Below are 24,661 nucleotides of genomic sequence, written 5' to 3'. Positions count from 1 at the left end.
GCTATCTAATAAAAGAGAGAATTCATTCTGGTTTTCCTTTTATTTATGCCAATAAGGGAAAAGTTCATGTAAGTTAATAAAATCATACCAAAGTAGAAGTCTTCTGAGCATGAAGGCGGTAAGGCTTGGTTATCCATTCCAAGAAAGGACAGACTCACTACTCAGAAGAAAATGTAACTCTGTGGTAACTAACGAAGTGTATAACAGGCTACATGGGTTTTATATCATCTGCTATAAAAAGACCCAGAATGTTCTAAAGAGTGTGTGTGCCTAAAAGCCTGGGGCCTGTAATGATGTTGTGACATGCACAAATCAAGTACCCTTGACTGAGTGATAAAAAAAGGACTTCATTTTTCCTGAAGAAGCTTTGGCAATGGCCATTTGGCTTGTGGACTTAGTCATGTCCCCAGTGCCACCTAGTTTCTAACACAGACGGGGCCATTGCTGATAGTTCAACTAAACCTTACAGCTTGATTTATTATTTCCTCAAAGGACCCTTTTCTCCAGACTGACCAGGAAAATCTCTCTCTAGAGCCCTGGCAGTGGAAAAACAGACCTCAGCCTCTTTAATCTCTGCCCCATTACCAGAGCAGCTTCCAGGGCATGAGTGGAAAAGAGAATTGAGACCAGGCTCTTTTGCAGGCTGAGCTCAGGGACACTCAACATAACTGTTGTATCCAGCAGCAGGCACAGATTCCCAAAGTCAGCACACCCGCTTTATTGCAGGCTGTTACAGATGCTTAATCCTGACAGCAGAATAGCAGTGCATGTTTTCCTGAAGGAAAAGCAATAGAACTCTCCACAAGGATGCCTTCTCTGCATCTTTAATGGTCTGATTTGCATGTATTCAAACAGCTAAATATCTGTGCCAGGCAAAGCCCAATCCTCTGTATCTGCTTCTCTTTTTTCACTAGCACAAACGACAGAGAGCTTGGGAATGTGATGGGCATTGGGGAAGGAGGGTTACAGTATAAGAATCTTCTTTTGCAGTCACCTTGGTACAGTGAGTTTCTCACCAAAATGCTGTTGACATGACAACCTTGCTGACCTTCTACAAGACCAATAGACAATCTCATTCCAAATCCAGGTCCTACCACTGTCCTTCTCTTGCCAGGGATTCAGAGGCACTTGGTAGGCTGTCTGTCTGCAGGAAGGAAATTGAGATTTAACTGGAGATGCCTGGGAAATTCCCTGCTTGTTTCCAGTCAGGTATACGTGTGGCAAGTGATAATGCTTTATCAATAAGGTACAAATTCTTCCAAGCACCTGGCACAAGCTTGTAGAGATATGTTTCAAAAGAGTTATTGTGGCCCATGCCAGCCACAGCCCTCATCTTCTGCATCCCCAAGCCTGCGCCTCAGCTGGGATTTCCTCCCACAGTCCCATGAGCTCAGCCAGCCCCTGGAAAAGTCACTGTCTTGTAAACTTGTGTTTTCTTTGTCATTCAAGTGAACTGCTATTTCTGGTATGACTACAGTTACCATGGCTACACCAGCTCATAAATAGGATCAGAAACCTTGGAGATGTTTTTAAATGATTCCTTGGAATAGGGAATAATCCGGCCAGAGGTAACGAAGCTAATGGGTTTTCCTTTGGGGCCACAGGGACTCCTGCTACCACTTGGACAGAAGCATGGCTTCTGGTGCAGTTCTGGTCTGGATCAGGTGGCAACTGATGTGGCCTGAAAGGCTGGGACTGGCTTTCCTGGGATGAGGGGAGGAAGAGCATGGGCAGGAGCAGGGAGGGACAGGGATCAGGTACTCGGTCCCTGGGCAGAACTCGTCAACCATCTGGGGTGGCAGCTGGGCACCGACACAAAGCTGGTGCCTGTTGCTCTGCAAAGGAGCTGCGCACCTGCATCCCTGTAAAGCGAATGCCACCCACTTTCTGCTGGAAAGGGAGAGAGGAGGAGAGGGGTGAATGGTCTGATAATCACGGGAGATAAGAAACCACGAGTGGGGCCCTTTAGAGATTTTCTGCCACATTTTGTCAGTGGCCAAAAAGTAGCTTCATGTGACACCACAGTAATTTTTTCCCCCACATGTCCACTGTTGTTAAAGAGAAATGAGCCAGATTTCATTAGGAAAACAGAAAAACAATGGGGGTGTTCTGAAAACAAACAGCCTGAAGATATGTAAATTTTTAAGGTTCAGAAAAGAGGAGTAGGGGGCTGTAGAGCCGATTTCCCCAGCAACTCTACCTACATAGAAGAAGGCAGAAGGGGAGGGGGAGCCCCCGGAAACCTGCGTGCAGCAGATGGAGGCATGAGAATGAGCAGCGGGGATGGGAGTGGAGTCTGCTGCCAGCAGGCTGCACCTCTTTATATCCACACAAGCAGGTCCCTGCCCACAGTAATCACTTCTGCTGTCAGGAGCTGCTGAGCGCAATCAATCTCCACACATTTGTATACAAGCTCTAGTCGTCACAGGAAAGAGACAATGCCAACATGATGCTGCCCCCCTTCTCTTTCCTGTGCCCAGAAATTATCGCACAAGCCTCCGAAAGCCATGTGATCATCCTCAAACACACAGGAATGCTAAGTGTGTTTGCTTCTTCTCTGCTAGACTGAAAGCCCCTCGGTTGCATCTAGGATTTACTTCCCAGCTTCTCTGTGCTCGCTTAAGGGCTAGGACCTTACTGATTTTTTAAATGCAAGCTAAGAGTCTCAATGAAGGATTTATCTCATCTAACCACACCCATACAAAAGGCCAGACGCCTCCACTGTGGGGCTCTTGCTCAACACCAAAGCAATGCTGAACTGGTCCCCACTGCCAGGGTCTGTCATGTCAGATAGCCTGCCCTTTCTCAGTCACATGCAGTCACACCCCTGGCATGGCTGCTCCAAAATCCCCTCCTTCAGCCTCACCCAAATATGAAGCCACTGCACAAACCCACACCTTGGTTTCATTCTGCCCCTGAGCTGCCTCAGTGCTCCTAGCACAGCTGCATTCTTTGGGACCACTTTTGGCCCTCCCAGCCCTGATCTCATGCTGTGAGCTGGATGCTCAACAAAGGGTAAGTGAGCGTTGCTTCACCAGACCCAACAGACTCCAGAGAATTTTTAAGCCTGTAGTGATGCCTCAAGCCAGACAGCTACAGTCCATGACTGAAGTGCTGCTGCAGACAAGGACAAGGACAATCTTCCAGTACCTTCTAGCAGGGCCCTGGACCACCTCTTTTCATCCTGTGACTCTGCCCACTTTTTCTGTCTCTCTGATGTTAATATCCTGGGCAGTCACAACACACTATTAAAACACACTGGAGATACAAAGCGCCTGATAAAACAGCGTGTATTACTATGCGTGGAGTTTTGCTGGGTTGGAGTTTGCGCTGAGGCACCAGCTCTTCCCTTTCTCAGACAGCCCCTCACAGTAGCAATGTTATCAGTACCCAGATGTGACCCAGCTGTTACCCTCAGCCCCATGCCTTGGGTCTCAGAGGTGACAGGCCACCCTCCTGACTGGCCATCTGTGTGCGACACAAAGGTTCCCCCTTCTTTGCCTGACATCCCATTTGCTGGATGCAGTTAAATATTTGCCAGGGCCCTGTGCAGCTTCTCAGCAGCATTCCCTGACTCCCCTGGGAGGACTTAGGCCTCTTGGCACCGGTCTGGCCACATGCACCGCTCTGTAAGGTGCATCATGATCCCTGCGGCACTGCTGAGAAGTTTGCGGGAAGCCTCCTTATGCTTTCACCAGCACAGGGGAGGGATCTGGGGTGATTAGGACCAACTCCTCCCTTCCCTGCATGTGCAGGCATGTGCGTGTGTGTTCACAAGCAGCAGCATCACTCAAAGGGCAGATGATTTCCTTATTCCACTTTGCTTCTCCAGAGATCTCCCCCAAGGAGGTCCAGAGAAGTCACAACCTGTTCTTGCAGATAGGGGCACATTGCCCCTCAGGAGCACATCAAGGCTCTGCTGCTCCTTCAGACTTTGCTGGAGCTGTGCCAGATGGGTGCTGGGGTCACAGCGCTCCCACGCATCCCCTCCCCCCCCCCACCACCACCATGCGGGGGCCCGCCCACGATTGGCGCCCTGATGTCACCTGGTGGCAGGGTATATCTGGAGGAGAAAGAACACCTCGAGACTCTTTCTACACAAGCTGGAGGACAGGAGTTAAATGATTTGCAAGAGGACCTCTTGGCACTGTAAGTGTTTCCCAGAATATCAAAGCAATAGCAAAGGATGGCGGGGGGACAGGGCGAGGTGTGGGTGCTGGTAAAGGAACTGGATACAAAACCCAGAGGAGGTAAAAGTCCTGATAAAACCCCATGGGGGAAACATTGGGATTTTTGTGCCTGGAAGTGTCAACAGACCCAGTAGCTAAGAGAGGGAGTTGTGGTTCTTGGGTGGTCATTTTCTGTTTCCTCTAACGTCAGGCTAAGTGCTGCAGCCGTGGTTTGTCTCAGAGCTCCCTGTGTGAGCAGCTCTGCCCTCCACGGGGCTGCTTGGTTTTTCATGCTGGGCACCCCTTGGTCAGGACTCCCTGGGTCCCCCTTGCCTTGTGTCCTTGGCCGGCTGAGCCCACATGTGAGCAGCACTGGGAGGGCTCCAGAGGAGCAGTCAGGACAGGCAGCCAATGTTTCCTGCCCCAGTGCCCAGCCATACATGCAGGGCACATCAGTGGGGAGTTTCTACCGTGTGATGCTGTACCTCCACTGTTACTGAATCCCTTCTTTCAGCTGGGATAATCTTTCCAATGATCCCCATTTGGGAAGTAGTTGTGGGAATATAGTTCTACTTGAAATGAGTTTCTGTCTTTTAGAGTGCATTCTCTTTCATCTGTCCTTTGTCTTAAAACTGCTGCTAGTATGAAGGTTCTGAGATCCTGTGTAAAACACAGGAACAGAAAGGGCTGAACCTATATGGACTTTTTCCATTGCTATGATTAGCCAGCTCAAGCAACTGAGTCTGGAGCTGAGAGACTCCTCAAAGGCATCTTACACTGGATACAATATTCCCTGATGAAAGCCTGGCTGCAAGGATGATGCCAGTGGCTCTGATGAAGTTGAGAGCTGAGCATGCAAGAAACCCATCAAAAGGAACATGAAAACAAGGGTATTTCCTCCTGGTTGCTGCCTGCACCCAGTGTATCCCTGCATGGAGGCCATGGCTCATAGGGGTTCTGCGTCTGACACTCCTGAGGCACCAGGAAGACAAGTGCACATGAAGGAGTCTGTATTTTTGAAGGTTTCAGATGGGAAGATGGGTTCCTGTACTGAATCTGTCTGAAGAAGGTCAAGTGAGGCGTCTGCATTATCTGTCAGGGAAATTTTCCACAGAGAATCAGAGATTAAGGAGAGGGCAGATTAAAGAGTCAGCATTTGTCAGTAGTATTCAAGCCCCTTTACGTTAAAAAAAACACCTGAAAGAAGGATTATTAACCTGGCCAGCAACCCAGACGTGGGATATTTGACGCAACTGAGATAAGCACATTAATGTGTATTAAGTATAATTAGCATTTGGACACAAGCAAAGCTCTTACCCAGGGGATTAAACCCTGGACTGAACAGAAAGTCTGTCAGGGGCAATTAAGTAATGCCTTGTCAGAGAAGGGAGCAGAGGAAGTGCATGGAAGAAGATCTTGTTCCTCAGCAGTCTTTGCACCCACAGCCATCAGCTCTCACCCGGGAGCTGCATCCCAGTGCTGGCACAGCAGAAGAGCTCTAGCAGCCCGGGAAGCACTGGGAGGAGGCAGCATAGCATTTACAGAGATCTAGAGGAGCCTCAGTCTCGTCAAACATTTGTCAAGCCATCTGCTGTGGTATCAAGGACTATCCAAGTACCCAGGTACAGGGAGGTGAAAGGCTGGGAAATTCTTCTGGGAAGCTGATGTGGGCATTTCTTTCATGTCTGTGATCCTGGGGTGCCTGCCCACCTGTGTCTGTCTGTGTGCAGGGGCAGCTGGTTCCTGAGGTGTGGGAACTGAGGTAGGTCCCGTGCTGTGGGGGAAGGGCCCTCTCCAGCATGAATGGAGACATCTTTGCCTGCCTGTGATGGCAAGTAAGTCCCACCAGCTCAATGGTGGGAGGGCAGCTTGATTCCTGCTGCAAGACAGAGGCTGTTATGGGACATTAAGGTTGCTTGCCATCTTCTGCCATTTCTTTTGGTGATGAGTGGAGAGAATAAGTAGAGTGAGGTTAGCAAGGAAGAAGTTAGAATTGTCCCTTCTGGTTTCACTGAGTACTCTTGCTTGAATTCATGCAGGTGAGAGACAGGATGAAGTGTGATTTGGGCAGATCTTTTTTCCTACCAGATCCAGAGTTATTGAGTAGCTGGTAGGTGGATACAACTACTTCAGACTGGGGGAAAAGGAAACTCCAAGGACTGAGTCTTCCCTTTATCTGTTTCTCTATTGAGTGAAGGCCAGGGGCAAGGCATGGACTCAAGTCCACTCCATAAGTGGAGTTGATCCTCAAAGAGGTTTTTGTGGTTAAGGTACCATGCTGGCAGACAGCAGGGGTTGGTGAAGCAGGGAAGGAACTCACTAGGAGATGGAGCTCAAATGCGTCTGAGAAGTTTTGGATGCCAGTCCAAAGGGTTGGAAATCTGTTAGGTGGTTTGTTTTTTCTGTTGTACTTCTGGGAGTAGCCTTTGAGAAGGGTCCCAAGTATCTTGGCATGTCAGATGAACAAGTGGATGTGTGTCTCTCATGTGGAGAGATCTCCCCTCTGTGAAGGGGTATCCAGCACTGAGATGGACACCAATAAGAACTGTACCTGAGGCAGAGAACTGACTGTACTTCAGGGCATTAGCAGACATGCCATGGAGCAGTTTTCTGATGCAAAGCATTTGGTTGTAGGGCAGTACCATCTGAATTCCTCACTGGTCTTGAGTAATAGCGAGGCACCAAATTCTCTCTTTGCTTTGGTGCCAAACTGCCTTCCCTTCTCAGTTTGGGCTTAAAAAACTGCAAGTCAAAAGATTGTGTCACTCCTCCCAGCAGTGCAATCAAGGTCATACTGATCACTGCACTCCATTTCCGTTCTGTAAAAGGTGAAGGTGACAGTGTTTGCCTGTCATGCAGTCATGCTGTGAGGATAAAGCTGTAAATACCGGGTGGTTGTTCAGGTGCTGCAGAGATGGCAGCCAAATAAGTAACTTCTACAATTTGAGCTGATCCCTGGGTTTGTAGGCACAGTATGTACTTACGAAGCGTTGTGTTACAGGCGGGGGAATAGCATCTGTGCGTACTTCAGCTGCAGACACAACCATCTGCTGCTCCATTTGGGGCTGCTGGAACCCATCCAGTCTCCTGCTCGGGATGTTACATCTGAGACAGGACCCCAACCACAAGCAACAGGAGAACTAGCATGCCTCTAGGTGCTATCATTAGGATTCGTCCTACTGCCAGCACAGATGGAAAGATGTCAGGGGTGAAGTACTCCCAGATTGCCACAAAATACAGAAACACAGCTCTTTGCCCTGCACTGATACAGAAGTGACACAGGAGGATTGCTTGGATGGTCTTTCTCCTTGCATCTCAGGCTTTGCTTTCTGGCAGTCCGGCTATTTTAGGACAAAGACATGAACTGTCTTCAGACTAAGAAAAAAAAAATCAACATCTTTGATGGCATTTATAGTTCTGAGATTAAAAATCCAGAGTGTCACTGCAGGTGATGTTGGGGATTAGGCCAGAGTGCTATGGTGACCTAATGGGATTAGCCTTTAGTACAAAATCCTGAAGTTAATTCCATCCACGATTCCATCAGCTTGGCTGCACAGGGACAAACACCTGGAGGTAGGAGTTACGTAATGGTCATGGGAAAGAATGTGACTTTAGGAAGGAGAGAAAAAATGGCATTTATTTTTATCCATAAATGCACTTGCTCAGACCATTTGAGCATACTAATTAGCACAAAATTTGATGGAGGGCTGGAAGCTCCCACTTGGTCACCAGTGAGAGTTCCTGCTGTCTTTCTGGGAAGGAAACAAAGGGCTCTGGGTGCAGCAGTTCTGCCCTCTGGGGCAGGAGAGATGTCTCCCTCACAAGAATTGCTCCCTGATAACTATTTAGCCCCTGTGAAATGGAGTTCGGCTCATGTGCAGTGTGGTGCAGAAGAGGTCAGCACATGTAATATAATGCTTAAAAATACCAAAATGGACACATCCTGGGGAAAGTTACAGGCTTTACTCTCCTAAATCCTGAGAAATTAACTTCTGCGTAAAAGACAGTCTCCAATGCTTTGCCTTAGCCTTCTTTATAATCTTTCAAAGATCCTGTGCCATTTCACATGTTGGGTACTGACATGAGGCCTTAATTGCAGCTCCACCCAGACTAAGTGCCCATCTATCTCAGCATCAAATCAGTGTCCAAAAGGTAATGCTTAGGCCCAAATATAAGAACAGGTGAAGTATATCATGATTCCCAAGGATAGACTATTTCTCTAAGCCGTAAGTGTGTCTTTGTGGGACCTAGTAGTCATGTCCTGAACCAATAAGTAAAAATTTCAGTACTGCTGTTCTAAGGCTAACTAGAAAACAAACAGCATTGTCATTAACCTTCCTATTTTACACAAACTACAGGGCAAGCTGCTGTAGCAACCTGTCTCCAAGAGTCTAGCTATGTCTGAGACAAAAGAAGATGTGACTTTCCATGAGTCTAGAAGTCACTACACTATGGACTTAAGTGTCTTTTTATCATTAGCTCAAGTGTCCTTTGTTTCTCATCTGAATTCTAGCATGCCAGATGAAAGGCAGCACTATCCTGCTTACTTTGTGTACATTACAGTATTTCTTTATGTCTAATATCTTTATCTCTAATCTTGTCACAATTATATTTTCTGTAATTCTGGCACCAGACTACTGACACCTAGAAATGATAAGCAGAGTGTTGTGTCAGTCCTTGCTGTTATCTTGCAGACAGAGGGATCTGAGAGAGGTGTGCGCCTGCCACACACAGCAGCCCAGCGATGAGTGAGAACCCAGCCACCACCCTCAACACTGGAGATGCTCCAACTGGTCCCACTACACCTCGCAAGGGGCCTCCCAAGTTCAAGCAGAGACAGACAAGGCAGTTCAAGAGCAAGCCCCCTAAAAAAGGAGTAAGAGGGTAAGGGCATTTTGGAAAAATAAGAAACCATGATACTTGGGTGGGTCCCCATTGCTAAGCTGGGCTTCTGCAGTACCGTCTTCCCTGGGGCAAGGAGCCAGAAGGCTTCTCCCTGCCCCTTGGTGCCATCAGCTCTCCCACCTGGAACTATTTCCCTTCATCAGCTGCCTGCTGGCAGTTCTTCCCTGGCTGGGGGTGCAGGGCAGCTCCCCTTTCCTGGCTGCTGCTGGCCCAGACTCACCCCCCACCTGCTCTTTTCTCCCCTAGGTTTGGAGATGACATCCCAGGCATGGAGGGACTGGGCACAGGTAAGCCCTGCGGATGTTCTTGTCATGCTCTGATTTAACGTAAGTGCAGTCATGCTTCAGCATGGGAGAGGACTCTAGGGTGGACCCTCTGTCTCCCTGGCCTCTCTGCAGCTCTCAGGGTCACCAGAGAAGGCTAGTACTCCCTCCGCAAGCTGCCATGGTCATGCTTATGCTTACATATCCTACAAGTGAGAAAGGCTATTTAGGCATGCTTCGATTTCTGAATACTTTCATTTGGCTGCAAATGTGCTTATTTGTTTTGTGCTAATACTCTGGCTAAGAATTTCAGCAGAATGAGGTTCTCAAAGAAATGCCAAATGCTAAGCTATTAATACCAAAAATCACAGGAACCAAATCCCAGCCAGTTAAGTATTTGTGTTATCACCAGAATCCTAATTTTAAGAATTTTATGCACCCATCTGAGATTGAGAAACACACACTGGATCAACTGTAGCCAGTCAGAACTTCTTAGGTATCAATAACAATTGCAGCTATCAAAGAGTTACAGATCCTGAATGTTGCAGACCAAATTATTTAGCATCTGATTTAAGATTGCATGTTTCTTCAAGGAGTTTGGCTACAGGTAGTTTATAAGAATAGGAGAAATCACATAACTAGAATGAATTTTTACACCAGTCTACACTGTCACTGAAGAGACTATAGAAATGCAGGTTTGCTTTTGCTCACAGAGAAAGGTGGCACAGGAGAAAATACACTGATCTGGTTTGGTCTCGTAGTTAGTACAAGATTTGAAGAGCTCATCTGCTCATTTAACCTTCAAGTGGAGTCTCATTCTCCTTAATGTTTCCTTAGTAAATCATCCTTTCCATTAATACAAAAGAAATCCAAGAAGAAAAAAATCCAAGAAGTGCAGTGACCAGAACCCATTTGTCATTTTCTCTCTTCTGCAGATATCACAGTGATTTGCCCATGGGAAGCTTTCAGCCATCTGGAACTGCATGAGCTGGCCCAGTTTGGAATCATCTAAGGCCCCAGCATCTCTACTGGTGTCACCTGGTGACTCCACAGATCCCAGCATGGTCTTCATCACCTTTGACACTTATTTTTGGCCCTTACATCCACTTGCTCATGGGCAGCGTGGTTTTGTAAGAGCTAGTTATGACAAAGTCCTGTGCAGATTAATTTGGCAAAGAAGTTATGCAGGTCCCTGAGAAGACCTCATGCTCCCTGTGATGAAACTACTGAAAAATGTCTTAATGCCTCCCTGCACCATATTCTGTCTCTTCCCACTGTCATAGATCCTCATGTTTATGGAGATACAGGGAGGCTGTATTTGAACTTTCCTTCTGATTAGCTGAGATACTGTGTGCATGTATGTCCAGACCTCATTATATCAAGCCCATTCTTTTTCTTCCTTCCTTCCCTGACAGTTTTCTGTATAGGATTTCCATGAGTATGTCCCCACATTATCTGGGCCACCAATTATTTGCTGAGTATATCTGTAGGGAACAGCATTAGTCACCAGTCCAGACATCAGGCTATTTTTCCATAAGAGGCCCTTCCCCAGGGTTCACCAGAAGGAATCTGCTGCTAAGATTGACCTCATCAGCTAAATGAGGAAAAGGGCTTGCAAACGTTGTCTCTGCTGTACTGCCTACAAGCTATGAGCCATGAGACTCTGCCTATTCTAATAATGTTAAAAAAAATGTGTATGTCTGAGATCAATAGCTAAACAAATCAATCCTACTACTCATTCCTTTGTTGATGGAGTTCCAAAGAAGCAGCACTCCAAATAACACGGTTCCCTCTGCTTTGATGGGACACCCCTGTGTAACACCGTCCCTGTGCCCATACATACTTACATGAGGCATTTGCTCCCCAGGACATGTTTGCTGCCAGTTAGGCAGACAATCATTACCATCCGTTACCAGACAGTGCCAGTAGTCCTGCCTCTTTTAGCAGAAGACAGTATTGCATTAGTTGCTCTTTCTTCCCTGTATTTAGCATGGGGCAAGCCCCCCTTCACACACACCCCGCCGTCAGCAGGAAGGTTTTTCTCTCTTCATCCTCTGGCAACTTCAAGCTCTGGAGCTTGCCTGGACAAGCAGGCAAATGGTGGCTCCCCAGAGAGTGATAACAGCAGAGCAGGTGGGGAGGCAGGGGGAGGTTGTGATGCATATGCAGGCAAGCACAGAGCTAATCCACTTAACCGTATCGATTTGTATCTCCTGGTCTCTGGCAGTCTGAGTGCTGGTGAGTGGTGAGGCACTCATAACCACTTAAACGCTTGGGGAAGGCACCGACATTCTCTGATGCCCTGGCATTAAGGAAGGGGGTTTGTTTTGTTTGGAGGAAGTAAACAAGCTTTGTTGTAGCTACATTATATACATAAAAGCAGGTGGTATTTCTAATCATTGCCTTCAGTTTGATGAGCCTCATTGCATAAGAACTCCCTCTCCCCAGTTTATCTTTCCTACGCTGAACGTGTTCATGGGAGCAAGGAGTGGTGGTGCAGAGGAGAGCAAATCCTGCCTAAAAGACCAATCTCCACACATAAAGCATTGCTATAAATCCATGGTTGTGCTATAGTTATCCGCTACTGGTATTCCAGAAATAAAAGCTAGCAGTTTTCATTTAAAATACAGCTTGAGCACAAAAAGCTAAAGGAAATTGCTGTTGGCAGTCCAGAGTACAGCTTTTATTATTCAGCACTCCTACCATTAGAAACAGCAGTAAACCAACGAGCGGTTCAGAACCGCAACACAACCACAGCACAGGAGTCATGTACGATTTAGCTAATTGCAGCCCAAAGCTGTTTCCTTGGGCAGAGGCAGTCTGTCCTTTCCACTTAGCACCAATTTCTCCCACCTTTCTCACCTTTTAAGGCTTTTCTTCTTTCCCTAAGTGTTATGTAAATTACATTTTATTTACCTTTTACTGTAGGGGACTGATTTAATTTTTTTTTTCAAGCTTATATGCTAGCCCTCTCCTCCTGTGGTTAAATGTGAATGTTCCTATGCCAATGCTCTTGTGCTTTCCCTCACATTACACCATCCTGTAGCATGTGATCCTTATTCCTCCTTCTCAGTCTATCCTCTTCTACCTGGGGAAAGACCCACTGCATCCAGTTCTGAATTCTGCAAGCTGGTTGCCTGTATCATGATTGAGTTTTCCTTTTTTTAAGCTCTTTTAAGAAGGAGAACAACAAGAGGAGAACCTTTGAATTAGTTCTTTTGCTCCCTTTTCAAGTCAGGCCTTGGGAAAGCAGTTCAAAGATAGTGAGATCCTCTGTCAGAAAATACTGGGGTAAAAGCAAATTTCTCTGTAGTCCAGGGACTGAAGCATTTCAGCAAATGGGAGAGTCCTGGTGTAGTTCCACATCTGATTGCCATAACCCCAGCCCCCATCAGAGAAGTACTCCATTCTTCTTCCTAGAAGAGTCCAACAGGAATGCACACATACCCCAGCTCTCGTGCCTGGCTGATATGCTGTATCAGAAGATGCTTTCAGTCAACACAGTTTGTTAATTATTTTTAAAATAATTTCTATTCATTAATAAGAATCACATTCATTCCTTTACTTGTATGGAATTTTGAGACTTAGGAATCCTAAAACATCCTCACAGTTATTTTGTCTGATGTTCTGAGTCTTTTCCAATGAGCTATAACCCCTGAAACTTCCATTTTTCAAAGTGAGAGACGGCTATGGTGCAAGAAAGCACAAATGTGTTAAAGTAGCTTGTTGAAGGACTTCAGTCTATATACATTGTAATATGTTATTCTTTGTTCTTTTACTATGAAAACAAGTCAAAAGTAATAAAAATTTTAAAAAAAGTTTTAAAATTCTAGGAATGTAGTCTGACTTGCTTACAAAATGTATCTGGAGAAAGGCAGATGACTTAGCTTTTCATTCTGAAATCCTTTCCTGAGGAAAGCTCTGAAAGCCGCTTACCACTCCTCATGAGAGAAAACTAAATAGGCAATAACGACCAAGTGTGATATCATCTGAGAAGTAGTTTTTCCCTGAGTGACGACTGGTATATTCTCCCAGGTATGGTGCATATGATTTCCTTAGGGCTGGAATTTTCTGGCCAGTTATGTCTTCTGGGATTCTTTATGCAACTGAGTGTCAGCATGTTTTTATCCTATAGCACAAGATTACTGGGATGTGAATGCCACTTAAATCCTTCTTATTGCTATGACTGCATGAGAGAGCTGCAAATGCTCATCTCCTTTTGTTTCTTGTTGTTGCTGAACTTTCTAAACATTTATAGCATTTCAGGTTGGTCAGATTCAGTTGCCTCCTGGTGTATGCTCCAGGCAGGTCTCAGCCTTAGAAAGTGTTTTCTTTTCTGCCAACTTTTGAGCTTTATTCTTGCAACTCAGCACTGAGTGTCTTCTGACTTTGAATGCTCTCTGTCCTGTGAGATACAAATATAAGTTAGCCAGGAGTCAGCTGGGGAGTGGCTTTTTATAAATCCCTTCCCAAAAACACTTTGCAAGCCAGAGAAACATATCTTTACATGGTTACTGCTATTTAATAGCACCAGCTTTAAAGATGGGTTTAGCTGATGTCCAGAAATTTCTGTAACACAGAGTGCCCTCAAAGATGAGTCCATCCTCACTGACCTCAGTTTCTGGCTCTAGTGAGGAAGTTAAATAAACCTAAATCTCTGCAAGAAAAGAATGAACCTTGGGAAAAGTGAGAAGCACTTGTCTTGCTTTTCCTCCCCTAATATATCTAAATCACCTCAGGAAGCTCAATTAAAAAAAAAACAAACCATAATCTTCAGTGTAAATTGGATTCTTCAGAAGATCTGAAGATTCTCAGGGCAAGATTCCCATCCTCCAACAGTTTGCAAATGAGTGCCTCATTCAGTATCAAGCCAGTATCACATTTTCCTGTGGTATTGATCAATATGGTATAGACTAACAAATGTACTCTGGCAATATCACTGTGTGTTTCGTAGGGCATTTTTCTATTTTATAAATGGTATTTTGAGAGTTAGAAAAAGTAATGTCAAGAGTATCCATCACCTTTAGGTTTCCAGTACCTATTTTTCAGAGATTAAGATAATACTTAACATTATGTTCTGGTGTTCAAAATACAGCTGTCATTGGTTGTGGTTGCAGCTATGAGCACTCGTTAGTGAGTCTCTCTCTCTCTGAGTCTGATTTCACTCAGTGAGATCCAGGGCCTCAGCCTGGAGATCCAAGGAACAACGAGGATGTATTTTGAGAGCATCTGTGTAACGCCTCATAGGAATAACTTACTAAGCATCACTCAGGGTGGGCAGGTTATTCCAGTCAACAGTCTCTTTCAGCATCACCATACCATTGTGATGTGAATCTAGACAGATTTGAAAAAAAGAACAGAAGATCATGCAATTAAAATTAAAGATACTATCACATGCTTATAAATGTGCTCAACTCTGGAATTTCCTCAAATTGTCAAAGCTGGTCTCAGCTTAGTACCCTGATGTTGAGCTCCTGAACCTCCAGAGTTGTCCTGATTGCCCAACGCAGGGAGCACTTATAGCTCCCAGGCTTCATCACACCAACTATAATCCACCTGTCATGAGTGGGATGGCTGAAGACTCTGTGCTGGGAGCACATAAGGACTTAATTCTATCACTTGCAACTTTTAGCTTACCTTTAACAACTCATTTTTTACATGGTCCCCCTTCTTGAAGTTTAGCATAACTGCGGTGAGATTTTTGGCCCTTGTTGCTCCTGCTGGGTGAAATGGACACCCTCACTATGAAAGCTCATTGCCTTCAGGCATTTTCACACACTTTTCTTGTCTCTGGCATTTTTCTGAGGGCTTCTCACATTCCTGAGGCTGTATATGAAGCAGCTGAGCATAGGAATCATCAGCACATATGCAACATACACCAGGCTGTCCCGATGGCTAGGCAGACCAGGGATAGGACACAAATAGATGAACCACATTACCCTATGTCATGGTTTAACCCCAGCTGGTAACTAAGTACCATGCAGCCACTCACTCACCAACCCCGGGGGGATAAGGAAGAGAATTGGAAAGGAATGTAAAACTCAGGGGTTGAGATAAGAAGAATTTAATAATTGAAATAAAATAAAAGAACAATAATAATACTAACAATAACAGTTACAATGAAAAAGGACAAGGGGAGAGGAATGAAATAAAAAGGGAAGGGAGAAAAGAAACCAAGTGATGCACAATACAGCTGCTCACCACCCACTGACCAATGCCCAACCAGTCCCCCTGCAGTGACGGGCTGGCTCCAGCCAACCCCCATCCTGCCCAGTTTGTATATTGGGCATGATGCTATGATGTTCATGATGGTATGGAATATCTCTTTGGCTAGTTTGGGACAGCTGTCCTGGCTGTGTCCCCTCCCAATGTCCTGTGCCCCTCCAGCCCTCTCACTGGCAGGACCTGAGAAACTAAAAAGTCCTTGACTTAGTACAAACATCACCCAGCAACAACTAAAACCATCAGTGTGCTATCAACATTGCTCTCACACCAAATCCAAAACACAGCACTGCACCAGCTACTAAAAAGAAAATTAACTCTATCCCCGCTGAAACCAGGACACCCTATGAAGAGTATGACTTTAGCCGGGGTGGGGGGACATTGGGAGTGGAGAAGACTTCTGGTACCCTGAGAGCTTGGTCAGAACAGTGGTGAGCACCAGAGAAGTGCATAGGAACAAAAGAACAGCCTGTGAACTGCCTGCAAAAGCAGTACACTGGGCTCTGCCCTATGGACTGTACCAGGCAGGGTATGGCACATGGCCAAGGAGCACTTGCAGGAGCTCCAAACCTGTTGTAGCACTGAAGAAAAGCATCCATACAAGGCATAAACTATCTATAAGGGGCATCCACTGAGCAAGCTGAATCTGGTCCCTTACAAAAGGCCTTGCTTTACCTGGGAGTCAGCAGCTGAAGCAGCAGAACCATCCAGGAAGAAAGAGAGCTTGGAGAGAAACACATCAAAATATGGGAGCAAGGGGTGCTCCAGGCTACCACCACAATGGCCATGTAATCACAGGTGACAGAGTAGTTAAGCAGGAGTAACATCAGTGGGAGAATCTATCTTGTGTTATTAGGAGAACTCAATAACCTGTGTTTTGTTTCTTTCCACCTCTGGTTAGGACAGAAAGAAGCAAAAGATGGAAATCCCAGGTCTGTTAACACCCCCTCCAGTGTAGGTTGGCTAGAACACAACCCTTGCAAGTGTGATCTGTGCAGGCTTACAGAAGTCGAAGGAGGGGATGGCAGGTTATAGACAGATGGGAAACAGGGCCAGTTCCTCAGTCATACAGAAGTTTCTGCCCCACAGGTGACCTGAAGCACAAACTCACATCACATCAAAACCCTACATTGGTTTCTCCAGTCACAAGGAGGCAAGCTTATTTGCTCTTCTCAAAAGCTAACTGGATACAAGTCAACTCAAACCTGTACACCAGACAGCCACCTTATCATCCAAGCAGCTGCTGGCACAGGCATAGTAAGCGTGCATCTGTCAGCACCAGGGGAGCTGGCGGCAGGTCTGAAAGTAGAGGAAGAAAAATAACAGCAGGCCAACCACGTGGGAAACAAGTAGTGTTAGATCTGGCTGCAGCAACTGCAGTGTTACCAGAAACCCTCACTGGGATCACAGTCTTTCCATGCTAGGCACTTTGTAAGTACATCACTGAGAACTAATGAATTAGTAATAATTCTGATCTCCAAGCCAGTATGTTACTCCAGCCTGTGGATACTGAACTTCACTAACAAGTGGGGGACAGTGAAGATGCAGCACAAACCATCTTCAAAATGTCAGTACGTGGACAGGTCACATATAGACGGTTGTGATGAGGAACACACAGATGGAGGCATCAGGGAACAGTCCTTTCAGACACAAATCTCAAGCTAGGAGAAATACTGGTAAGCACCAATCCCAGACAAGAGCAAAGGGAAAGCAAGTCAGCAATTAAACTGGAATGAAGTGCGGTCAGCAAATTAAGCCAGTTTGGACTAAAGCTGCCTATACAGAAATAGTACCACAAGGAGCTATGTTATCAGAAACCTGAGAGGAACTTAACACTGTTGCAACCCCATCCAGAAAGCTGTATTGGGTTCTAGGCATTTTGAGGACAGAGGTTCATAAACTGTTAAGCATTTCAAGCTAATGTAGAAGGAGGAGGGGAAGGAAAGAAAACATACAGATAGGAAAATGAAGAATGGAGGAGTAAGGACTCCACAGGCAGCAGGGAATTTTCTCCAGCTTGTACAGCCCCCTGAAACAGCCAGGTGGAGTTGTGATTCCCATCTGGAGGTAGCTGTAGAGCGTAGATATCAAAAGAGGACAAATATTAGCTACGATGAAACATGGAAAAGCTATCGGAACATAACAAAACATCAACATTTCAAGTAATTGTTATCAAGAAGTCCTAACAAATGCCTTCCTTGAGAAAGCTGGCCTTTTGTCCCATGGGAAGTGGGAAGGCTCTGTTACTTAGGACATTTGTGACTGGACTGCAGAAAGCATCCAAGAATCCCCTGCAGATAAAATGAGGTATGCATCAGGCATAGTTCCTGCAGGAGGCAGGGCAGTCACGCTGGACCATCGCCATTGCTGCTTTCTCTAAAGCTATGTAGTAGTGATATATAGCAAGCACGTTTGTTTTTCACATGAAATTTATTCTCAGTCATTACAACATCAGAGTTAAATACACAGGAAGCTCTGTTTAGCAGCCATCTGTAAGCTTTCGATAACAAGACACAAACAAAGCAGCGAAGAAATAGAAACACATTAATAGGATGGAAGAAAAATGTCTGAGCTGAGCTTTCACCTCTGCTCCCTGTTACATGTCAGGAGTTATTATTTCTCTGTTGAAAAAAAAAAAGAAAAAAACCATTGGCTCAGACCTCAGCCCTGTTAGAGAAGCCTCTGGGAAAGGTGGCTGCACCTGCCCTTCACCCTCAGCAAGCGCCGGGCAGCCCAAGCAATCCCCTGCTGCAGCAGGACTGTTTCACCATCAGATAGCAGAGTCAGCAGCAGCGGCCTCCCACTTGCCACACGCTACGGAAGGACACGAGCAGTAAGTGGCAGTCCTCAGCAACCCTTCGCTGAGCTGAGGCGTGGGGGGCCTGATCCCCACACACCATCTGCATGCCCCCATCCGTGGTCCCTGGTGCTGCACTGTCTGCTTCCTCTCTCCAGCATCCTCCCTGCCCCTCTCTCCTCCTATTTCTGCCTCCCTCCCACATGCTTTTCCCTTCCTTTTCTGCCAGACAATGCACATTAGGAAAGCCTTTTCCCTCCTCCATCTTCTCCCACAGACAGCAGCTGGCCCAGGTCTCCTCTCCCTTCCTCTCCCTCTTCTCTCCTTCTCCTTTCCTTTTCAGGCTTCTTTCCTGCGCCACCAGGGGTCCTTTGCTGATTCTCTAGGGTCTAACGGAGCAACTGCAACCAAAAGTTAATTTGGAAAAATAAATATAAAACCCCAGCAAAAATCTAGGGCTCAAAAGAAAGAGCATGGAAGTACGTGAGACATATTTGTTTCGCTGATCAGTAAGAACTGCTTCTGGGAAAAAAACAGTGAGATCTTAGTCCCACATCCTACCTTTAGTACCAGATTTCTCCACTTTGGAAAACACAAGATACAAGAACACTTCACTGTGTTTAATACTATGATATGTAAATTTTTTTCTTGGCTCCAATCTGGGGCAATTTCCCTGAAAGGCAGAATAAAGCTTTGCAGCTTTATCCCGGCAATGTAAACTCTTAGCATTCATTCATGGTAATGCCTAATCCCATTTTTAATCTTAATAAGCTCTTTAGTGTAATAATATCCTATGGCACTAAGGCATACAACTTAATTCCTTGAATTAAGCCAGGAATCTCTTCAGACTTCCACAGGCTTTGGATCAGGTCAGGCTCCCAAAAAAAACCAACCCACTGCAAACTGGTAAACTACCTGACTGAAAAAGTGCTATGGTTTCATATTCTTTTAACACTTGGTTTTTCTACACGTATAAAATTTGCTTCAAGCAATGTTTAACCTGAATAATTAGCTACCCTGATCCCAAGATGTTCTTGATAAACTCTGCAGGAAGGAATATTTCCTTACCCTCACTACCCTGCCCCTGGGTGGTGATTCAACACAAGCAGTTTGGAGCCTTTGGGTGCCTACTCCCAGAAGAACCTTATCTCTTGATCTATCTAAATTAGTCAATTAAAAACAAGATTCCCAAGTTCATGCAGACAAAAATGATAAGATAAATTTAATATGAACTAAATTGCAAGCAGGAGAAAATTGCTGCTAGTTATAATAATTTAATTACAGAGCAAACTTTAAGTTACCTCTTTTGAAGGACTGAGAAAAGTCATACTGTGGGGACTGACCGGAATTTCTCTCTGAGTCCCAAATAGAGGTCCCAAGTGGTCCCAATAGTATAAATCTTCTGTCTTGCTTTCAAACTGCAACTGTGGCTGGGAGCTACACAACAGTGCAAAAACTCTTCACTGCCCTTCAAGTGTCTTCACTTTGACACTACTTAAAAATGAGAAATCTGTCTCCAGAGCCCCTTCAGTCCCTTGAGTTTTGTGATGCAGCACTGAAAGTGCACAGAGGGGGTAAATTAGCTCAGGGCTCAGACACACATCCAAAGCAAGGGGGTTGCCCCAGCTTTAAAAGTTACTGCTCATTGACTGGGTTAGAGAAGGTGACCTCTTTGGCTGCTTCAATTATCAAGTAAGATATAATTCATGGTGGCTAATGCTTGCATGTATCCTTTCTGCTTGCAGCAAGCTTAGAGCGCAAGCACAACACATTGCTCCAGCTCAGCTGCTGAGCAGTACTCAGTAACCTGAAATGGCTTCATTGCTTTCCACCAGGGACCCATAACTCCTGTTTAGTTTACTAGAGATGGTCAAAAGGCCATTTGATCAGACCAGCAATGTCTTCGTAGGAACACATTTCTGATAGGAGATGAGTCTCTTCCAAGCAGCAAAAGTAAAATCAGATCTGGTGACTAGAAACTAGTGTTTGACAAATTCAGATAAGAACTACATTGCTCATTTCTGAGTACCAAAACAACTTTCCACGTGATCTGTGCCCTGTAGGTCTTCAAACCAATACTGTGTGACATCTGTGGCTCAGACAGTTCAGAGCTCTTTTTCAGGACCACTGGAGATGTTTTCAAGTCAGAGCTATACAGGATGTCTGTAGGATGATCCCAGCTGGTTTTGACAATCTATCACCCATGCTTACCCACTGGTGCACAGGTGGGAGCCCATGAGCAAGAGCTGTGTTTAAATATTACAGCCTTTATATTCATCCATAAGTATTTGGAAAAATTGAGATTGGCATGTACATTAAATCAATGTCACTGAGTCTGACACAGGCACTGCAAAATATCTAGCCTGTTGCTATGGGCCAGACAAAATAGGGCTTCATTGCTGCCTTCTGTATGTCTAATTTAAATCAGAAACATTCAAAAAAGCATAAGAAGGCAGAAGTCTCTGCCAAACCTGACAAAAGGTCCCTCAAACACATTACTCTGTCTCCAGCTGTGGCCACTAATGGATGCAAAGGAGAAGATACAAGAAGGTGGCAATATATAACACTATGTCACTAACACAATCTAGTAGCTTCCAGTGATTTGCACTCAAGGACATCCTGAGCCAGAACTGATGTCTTAGTGCTTCAGAGCACCTGGTGAATTTTTCCTTCATGATGCAGTGTAGATAGTTTTGGAACCTAAAGAAACATTTGCTATCCATGGTGCCCTTAGGCAAGGAGTTCACACAATAAACCTATTCATACCTACTAAAGAAATACATAGAAATATGACCTTTTGCTTATCTCAGAATTCAGAAAAAAAATGCCTCATAGTGCTGGCTATCACCTGCAAGTTTCTTCAATACTTGTCTTGAAAGAGACAGTAGCTCTCCTACTTCATGCTCCAAAGCAGAGGATGCTGGGGTCATTCATTGTTTGGCCAGTTGTAATCAACCGCAGATGGTGGGTTTCAGGTTAGAACATCATTGCTTGAAAAATACTAAAAGCTCTACATTCTTCCTCACCTAGAGAGGTCAGGAAACCTTCTGCCTTTAAATATAGTTACAAAACACTGTAATGAGTGACAGGGGATGTTGGTTTTGGTGGGTTTTTTTTAAGTCAGCGTTACTTAAAAGCAGCATTTCAAGAATTCAGGTAGGACATGGTGGAGATTAGTAGAAGTTATTGGAAGTTGAAATAGTAAAGTTCCAGGGAGAAAGATAAAAGAATCTTTACGATAACTGCATTGTCCCAGTAGTTTCAAGATAAAAAATACACTTCACAGCCTTTCCCTACACACAGTCAAAACATCTGCTGCTGAAAATTGACCTTGCTCCCATAAGTCACCATACGTGACCAGCTGCAGCAAGTGTATGGTCCTTGAGCAGCTTTCTGGGTCCTTAGAAGAAGCTCAGGTGCTCATGTGCCCTGTTTTAAGGAACTGTGTTTCCTTCCAGCAAGCAGTCTTTTTCTACATTTGGTTTGTGAGGCACCACCACTCACAGTATGAACCCTGGGCTCCTCCAAGGGCTGGCGGCTGATCACAGCAGTAAAATCCAGCTAAACTCATTGAAACAATGGAGCTGAGGACTTTACTATGAAAAGAGCCGTAAAGTTCTTAGCCTTCATGAAGTAACTAACAAGAAGGAACATTTTAGAGAAGACAAGGTAATTTGTTGGTTTAACATTTTAGCCAGCTATGGCAAACCAGAAGACACTGCCTCATGCTCATTAATATCTTAACCTAGGATATTGCATTTCGTGGGTTACTCAAAGCAAGGCTACGGTGGAGCATTACTGTCTCAGAAAGGCTCGCAAGACACACCTAGGACAGAAACTGGGCGATAAACGTTTGGATGGGGTAAGCGTGTCCAGCAGGCAGGGTCCATACCTCACATACCAGAATCAGAGGGAGAACTGATTCCTGTGGGGATCAAAACAGAGAGATGCTAATAATTGATTGCTCTCAAATAAGGTTTAATTAACAAGAAGGTAGCCAGGACACCCCTGTTCCCTCAGAGCAAAGTCCAACTATAGAAGCAAGGCCACCCCTTGGATTTGCTGTCAGTACCATAAGCACAGACTGAGACTAACCTGGCATTGCCTTTGTTCCAGTGCTGGAGGCAGTGAGGCTGCAGGTGTGAATCTCTCCAGTTCTCGTTCCCCATGCCCTGTACACAACTGCCTCCTTTAAGCTCCTTTTGGAGGATGATGGCAGTAGCTAGTAAACACGTCCTGCTCTCTTGGGGCTCCCCACATGCTTGTACTGGTTCTGCCTCTGTTTATTCAAGGGTCACTGTGCCCTGCTCCCCCCCTGCACACAGTGCTGGGTGCTCAGCTCTTGGCCATGGAGATGTCCTTATTGAGGACACAGCTTTGCATGGTTAGACAGTAATGTCTGAGATGTACTGTGAGAACTGGAGCTATAAACACAAAAAATAAGGGTGACTTTAGTATGTTTTCCCACTTAAATTTTTATTGGACTTTTTAGATCCAGAAATACCAGAAAGATGCTTTTATGACAATGGCATTCTGTAAGAGGTTGTGAAAACAGAGCCCTAAAACCTCTGCCCTATCAGCCCGTGCTTCTCAGGCCTCGATGCAAGTCATTCTAAGGCTGTGCAAAGGGAAGACGCCCCTGACACAGCATCACTGTCCCATCCTGCTGCCCTTTGCCATCTTCCAGCCTTTGTCCACTTTCTTGTTGCCCTGTGGTCCAGCTGAAAGTGGGGAAAGGAGAGCCTGAGTAGCTTTTGCCTTCCAAAATGCACTGCCAGAGCTACCCAAGAGCACAATGGTTGGCTTGCAAAGCCACAGGTGGCACATGGCAGCAGGCTGCCTCCTCAGATAGAGCTTCCCATTACTGGCACTGAAACACAGGGAAGTTCCTCATCCATAGAAAAATTTAGAGAGTTTTCAGAAGCTGACAGAAGAGTAACCATGGGATTAGTAATACCCGACATCTGAAGGCAGAGCATAGGGAGCCTTGCTGCCTCCCATGACCCACCCCACCATGCAGGAGAGAAGCAATACCATAGCATCTGGGGTCAGAAGCAGCACAGAGGGGTCCAGGATACTCATCCACAACGATGTGTGTGTATCTCAGAATAAATCCCCCCTATGTGGAAGCAGTGATTTCTGCTCTAGGAAATGCCAGTGCTGGTACAGACTTGCTTGGAAAAAAGCAGCCTTATAACATGAGTTTCATCTTTTGGCAGCTGTACCATAAATAAGAACTTTCTCCTAGTGGAAGCAAAGACAGGGGCTTTTGGGAAAATATATTGTACCTTTAGCACTATCAAGTATTATCCGAGCTTTCCACAGCTGTAGAAAAACAGCTGTTGGGTCCTGTTTTGACCAGTGAAAGTCATAGTTACGACTTTGAATGGCACAAGCACAGAGATACAAATAGCTTGGTTTTATTTATTTTGTTTTCTGAAATCTACAAAAATAAGCATCCTCAACATTCTGAGACTTTGCCAAAAGTTAAAAATACAATTGAAGAAGAAAGAAACAGCCACAGACTGTCCCTAGCTCCAAGTCAACAAAAAAATAAATAAAACCAGCCACAGAAGAGTAAGTCTAACCAGGGTTTTCTACCCTACAAACTCACTTACTCCTCACCTCACCTCCCAAAGAAAATTTTCAAATATAAAAAAGAAATCAAGAAAATTATTCATTACCATACGCTAAATGTCACTTAGCCCTGTTCTTCTCTGTGAGGTTCTTTTTGCCATGCATGCTTCACTGTCCTGATACAAAAAACAAGCCTTCTGTCTCAAATCAGCTATGAATGCGTCACCCGATTTTTCTGCTGAAAGATACGCTGTGTCCCAGGAATCTGCAAGGCACCAGGAAAGAGAATTATTAAGTGCTTTTCAGCTTGTGATCTACAGTCCCTGGGGACTTCATGAACTATTTTTAAAGGGTCGGAAAAACAACCAAGGCAAGCAAGGCGCTTGTCACTACACTTTAATTTGATAGGCAGGAACCCAGACTCCATTAGAAAATGTTTTGAAACATATCAGAAAAAAGATAAAAGACATCATCCAAGGTTGGCGATGATCTAGAAAAGTCCATGAACCCACCTAAAGAGCAGGAACCTGCTTCATACATACCAGTCTGGATTGTAAGTGTTTCAACTAGCTGAAGCATCAAACTGTGGTAATTTTGTACAGCTTCTCAGCAGCATTTTGCAGCCCATGCAGAATTCTTGTTGCTGCACCAATTTCCTCAGCAGCATCCATGCCAGATAACTTAAAGCTACTGCTGTGGTTTCATCACTTTTCTAGTACTAATTTATC

General features: G+C 45.2%; 2 protein-coding genes across 3 annotated transcripts in view; both read left to right on the top strand.

Moving 5' to 3' along the window:
• Positions 1-6,572, top strand: part of LOC101911108 (histone H2A-IV) — a 232,107-nt gene extending 225,535 nt beyond the window's left edge. Inside the window, exon 2 of the mRNA XM_005237376.4 lies at positions 6,558-6,572. The gene's annotated coding sequence lies outside the window, so the exon portion shown is untranslated. The remainder of the gene's footprint in view (positions 1-6,557) is intronic.
• On the top strand, positions 4,005-13,210 carry PDE6H (phosphodiesterase 6H). 2 transcript variants are annotated; one of them, XM_005237359.3, is made up of 4 exons: positions 4,005-4,149; positions 8,864-9,053; positions 9,321-9,361; positions 10,273-13,210. In XM_005237359.3, the coding sequence occupies exons 2-4, from the start codon at positions 8,914-8,916 to the stop codon at positions 10,347-10,349; spliced, it is 258 nt and encodes an 85-aa protein (XP_005237416.1). In that variant the 5' UTR covers positions 4,005-4,149; positions 8,864-8,913; the 3' UTR covers positions 10,350-13,210. The 2 variants fall into 2 exon arrangements, with proteins under 2 accessions (XP_005237416.1, XP_005237415.1); XM_005237358.3 differs by lacking the exon at positions 4,005-4,149 and adding an exon at positions 5,550-5,791.
• Positions 13,211-24,661: the final 11,451 nt, after the last annotated feature.

The sequence above is a fragment of the Falco peregrinus genome, chromosome 6, assembly GCF_023634155.1.
Source record: "Falco peregrinus isolate bFalPer1 chromosome 6, bFalPer1.pri, whole genome shotgun sequence".
Classification (NCBI taxonomy): domain Eukaryota; kingdom Metazoa; phylum Chordata; class Aves; order Falconiformes; family Falconidae; genus Falco; species Falco peregrinus.
The sequence above is the reverse complement of the archived record's forward strand: the minus strand, read 5'-3'. Positions and strand labels throughout refer to the sequence as shown.

What these genes read in the sequence shown, in the direction of transcription:
- PDE6H (XM_005237359.3), top strand. Translation starts at nt 8,914, where the DNA reads ATGAGTGAGAACCCAGCCACCACCCTCAACACTGGAGATGCTCCAACT. An exon ending in CCTAAAAAAGGAGTAAGAGG is followed by an intron (nt 9,054 to 9,320) that starts GTAAGGGCATTT and finishes TTTCTCCCCTAG; the next exon opens with GTTTGGAGATGACATCCCAG. An exon ending in CATGGAGGGACTGGGCACAG is followed by an intron (nt 9,362 to 10,272) that starts GTAAGCCCTGCG and finishes TCTCTTCTGCAG; the next exon opens with ATATCACAGTGATTTGCCCA.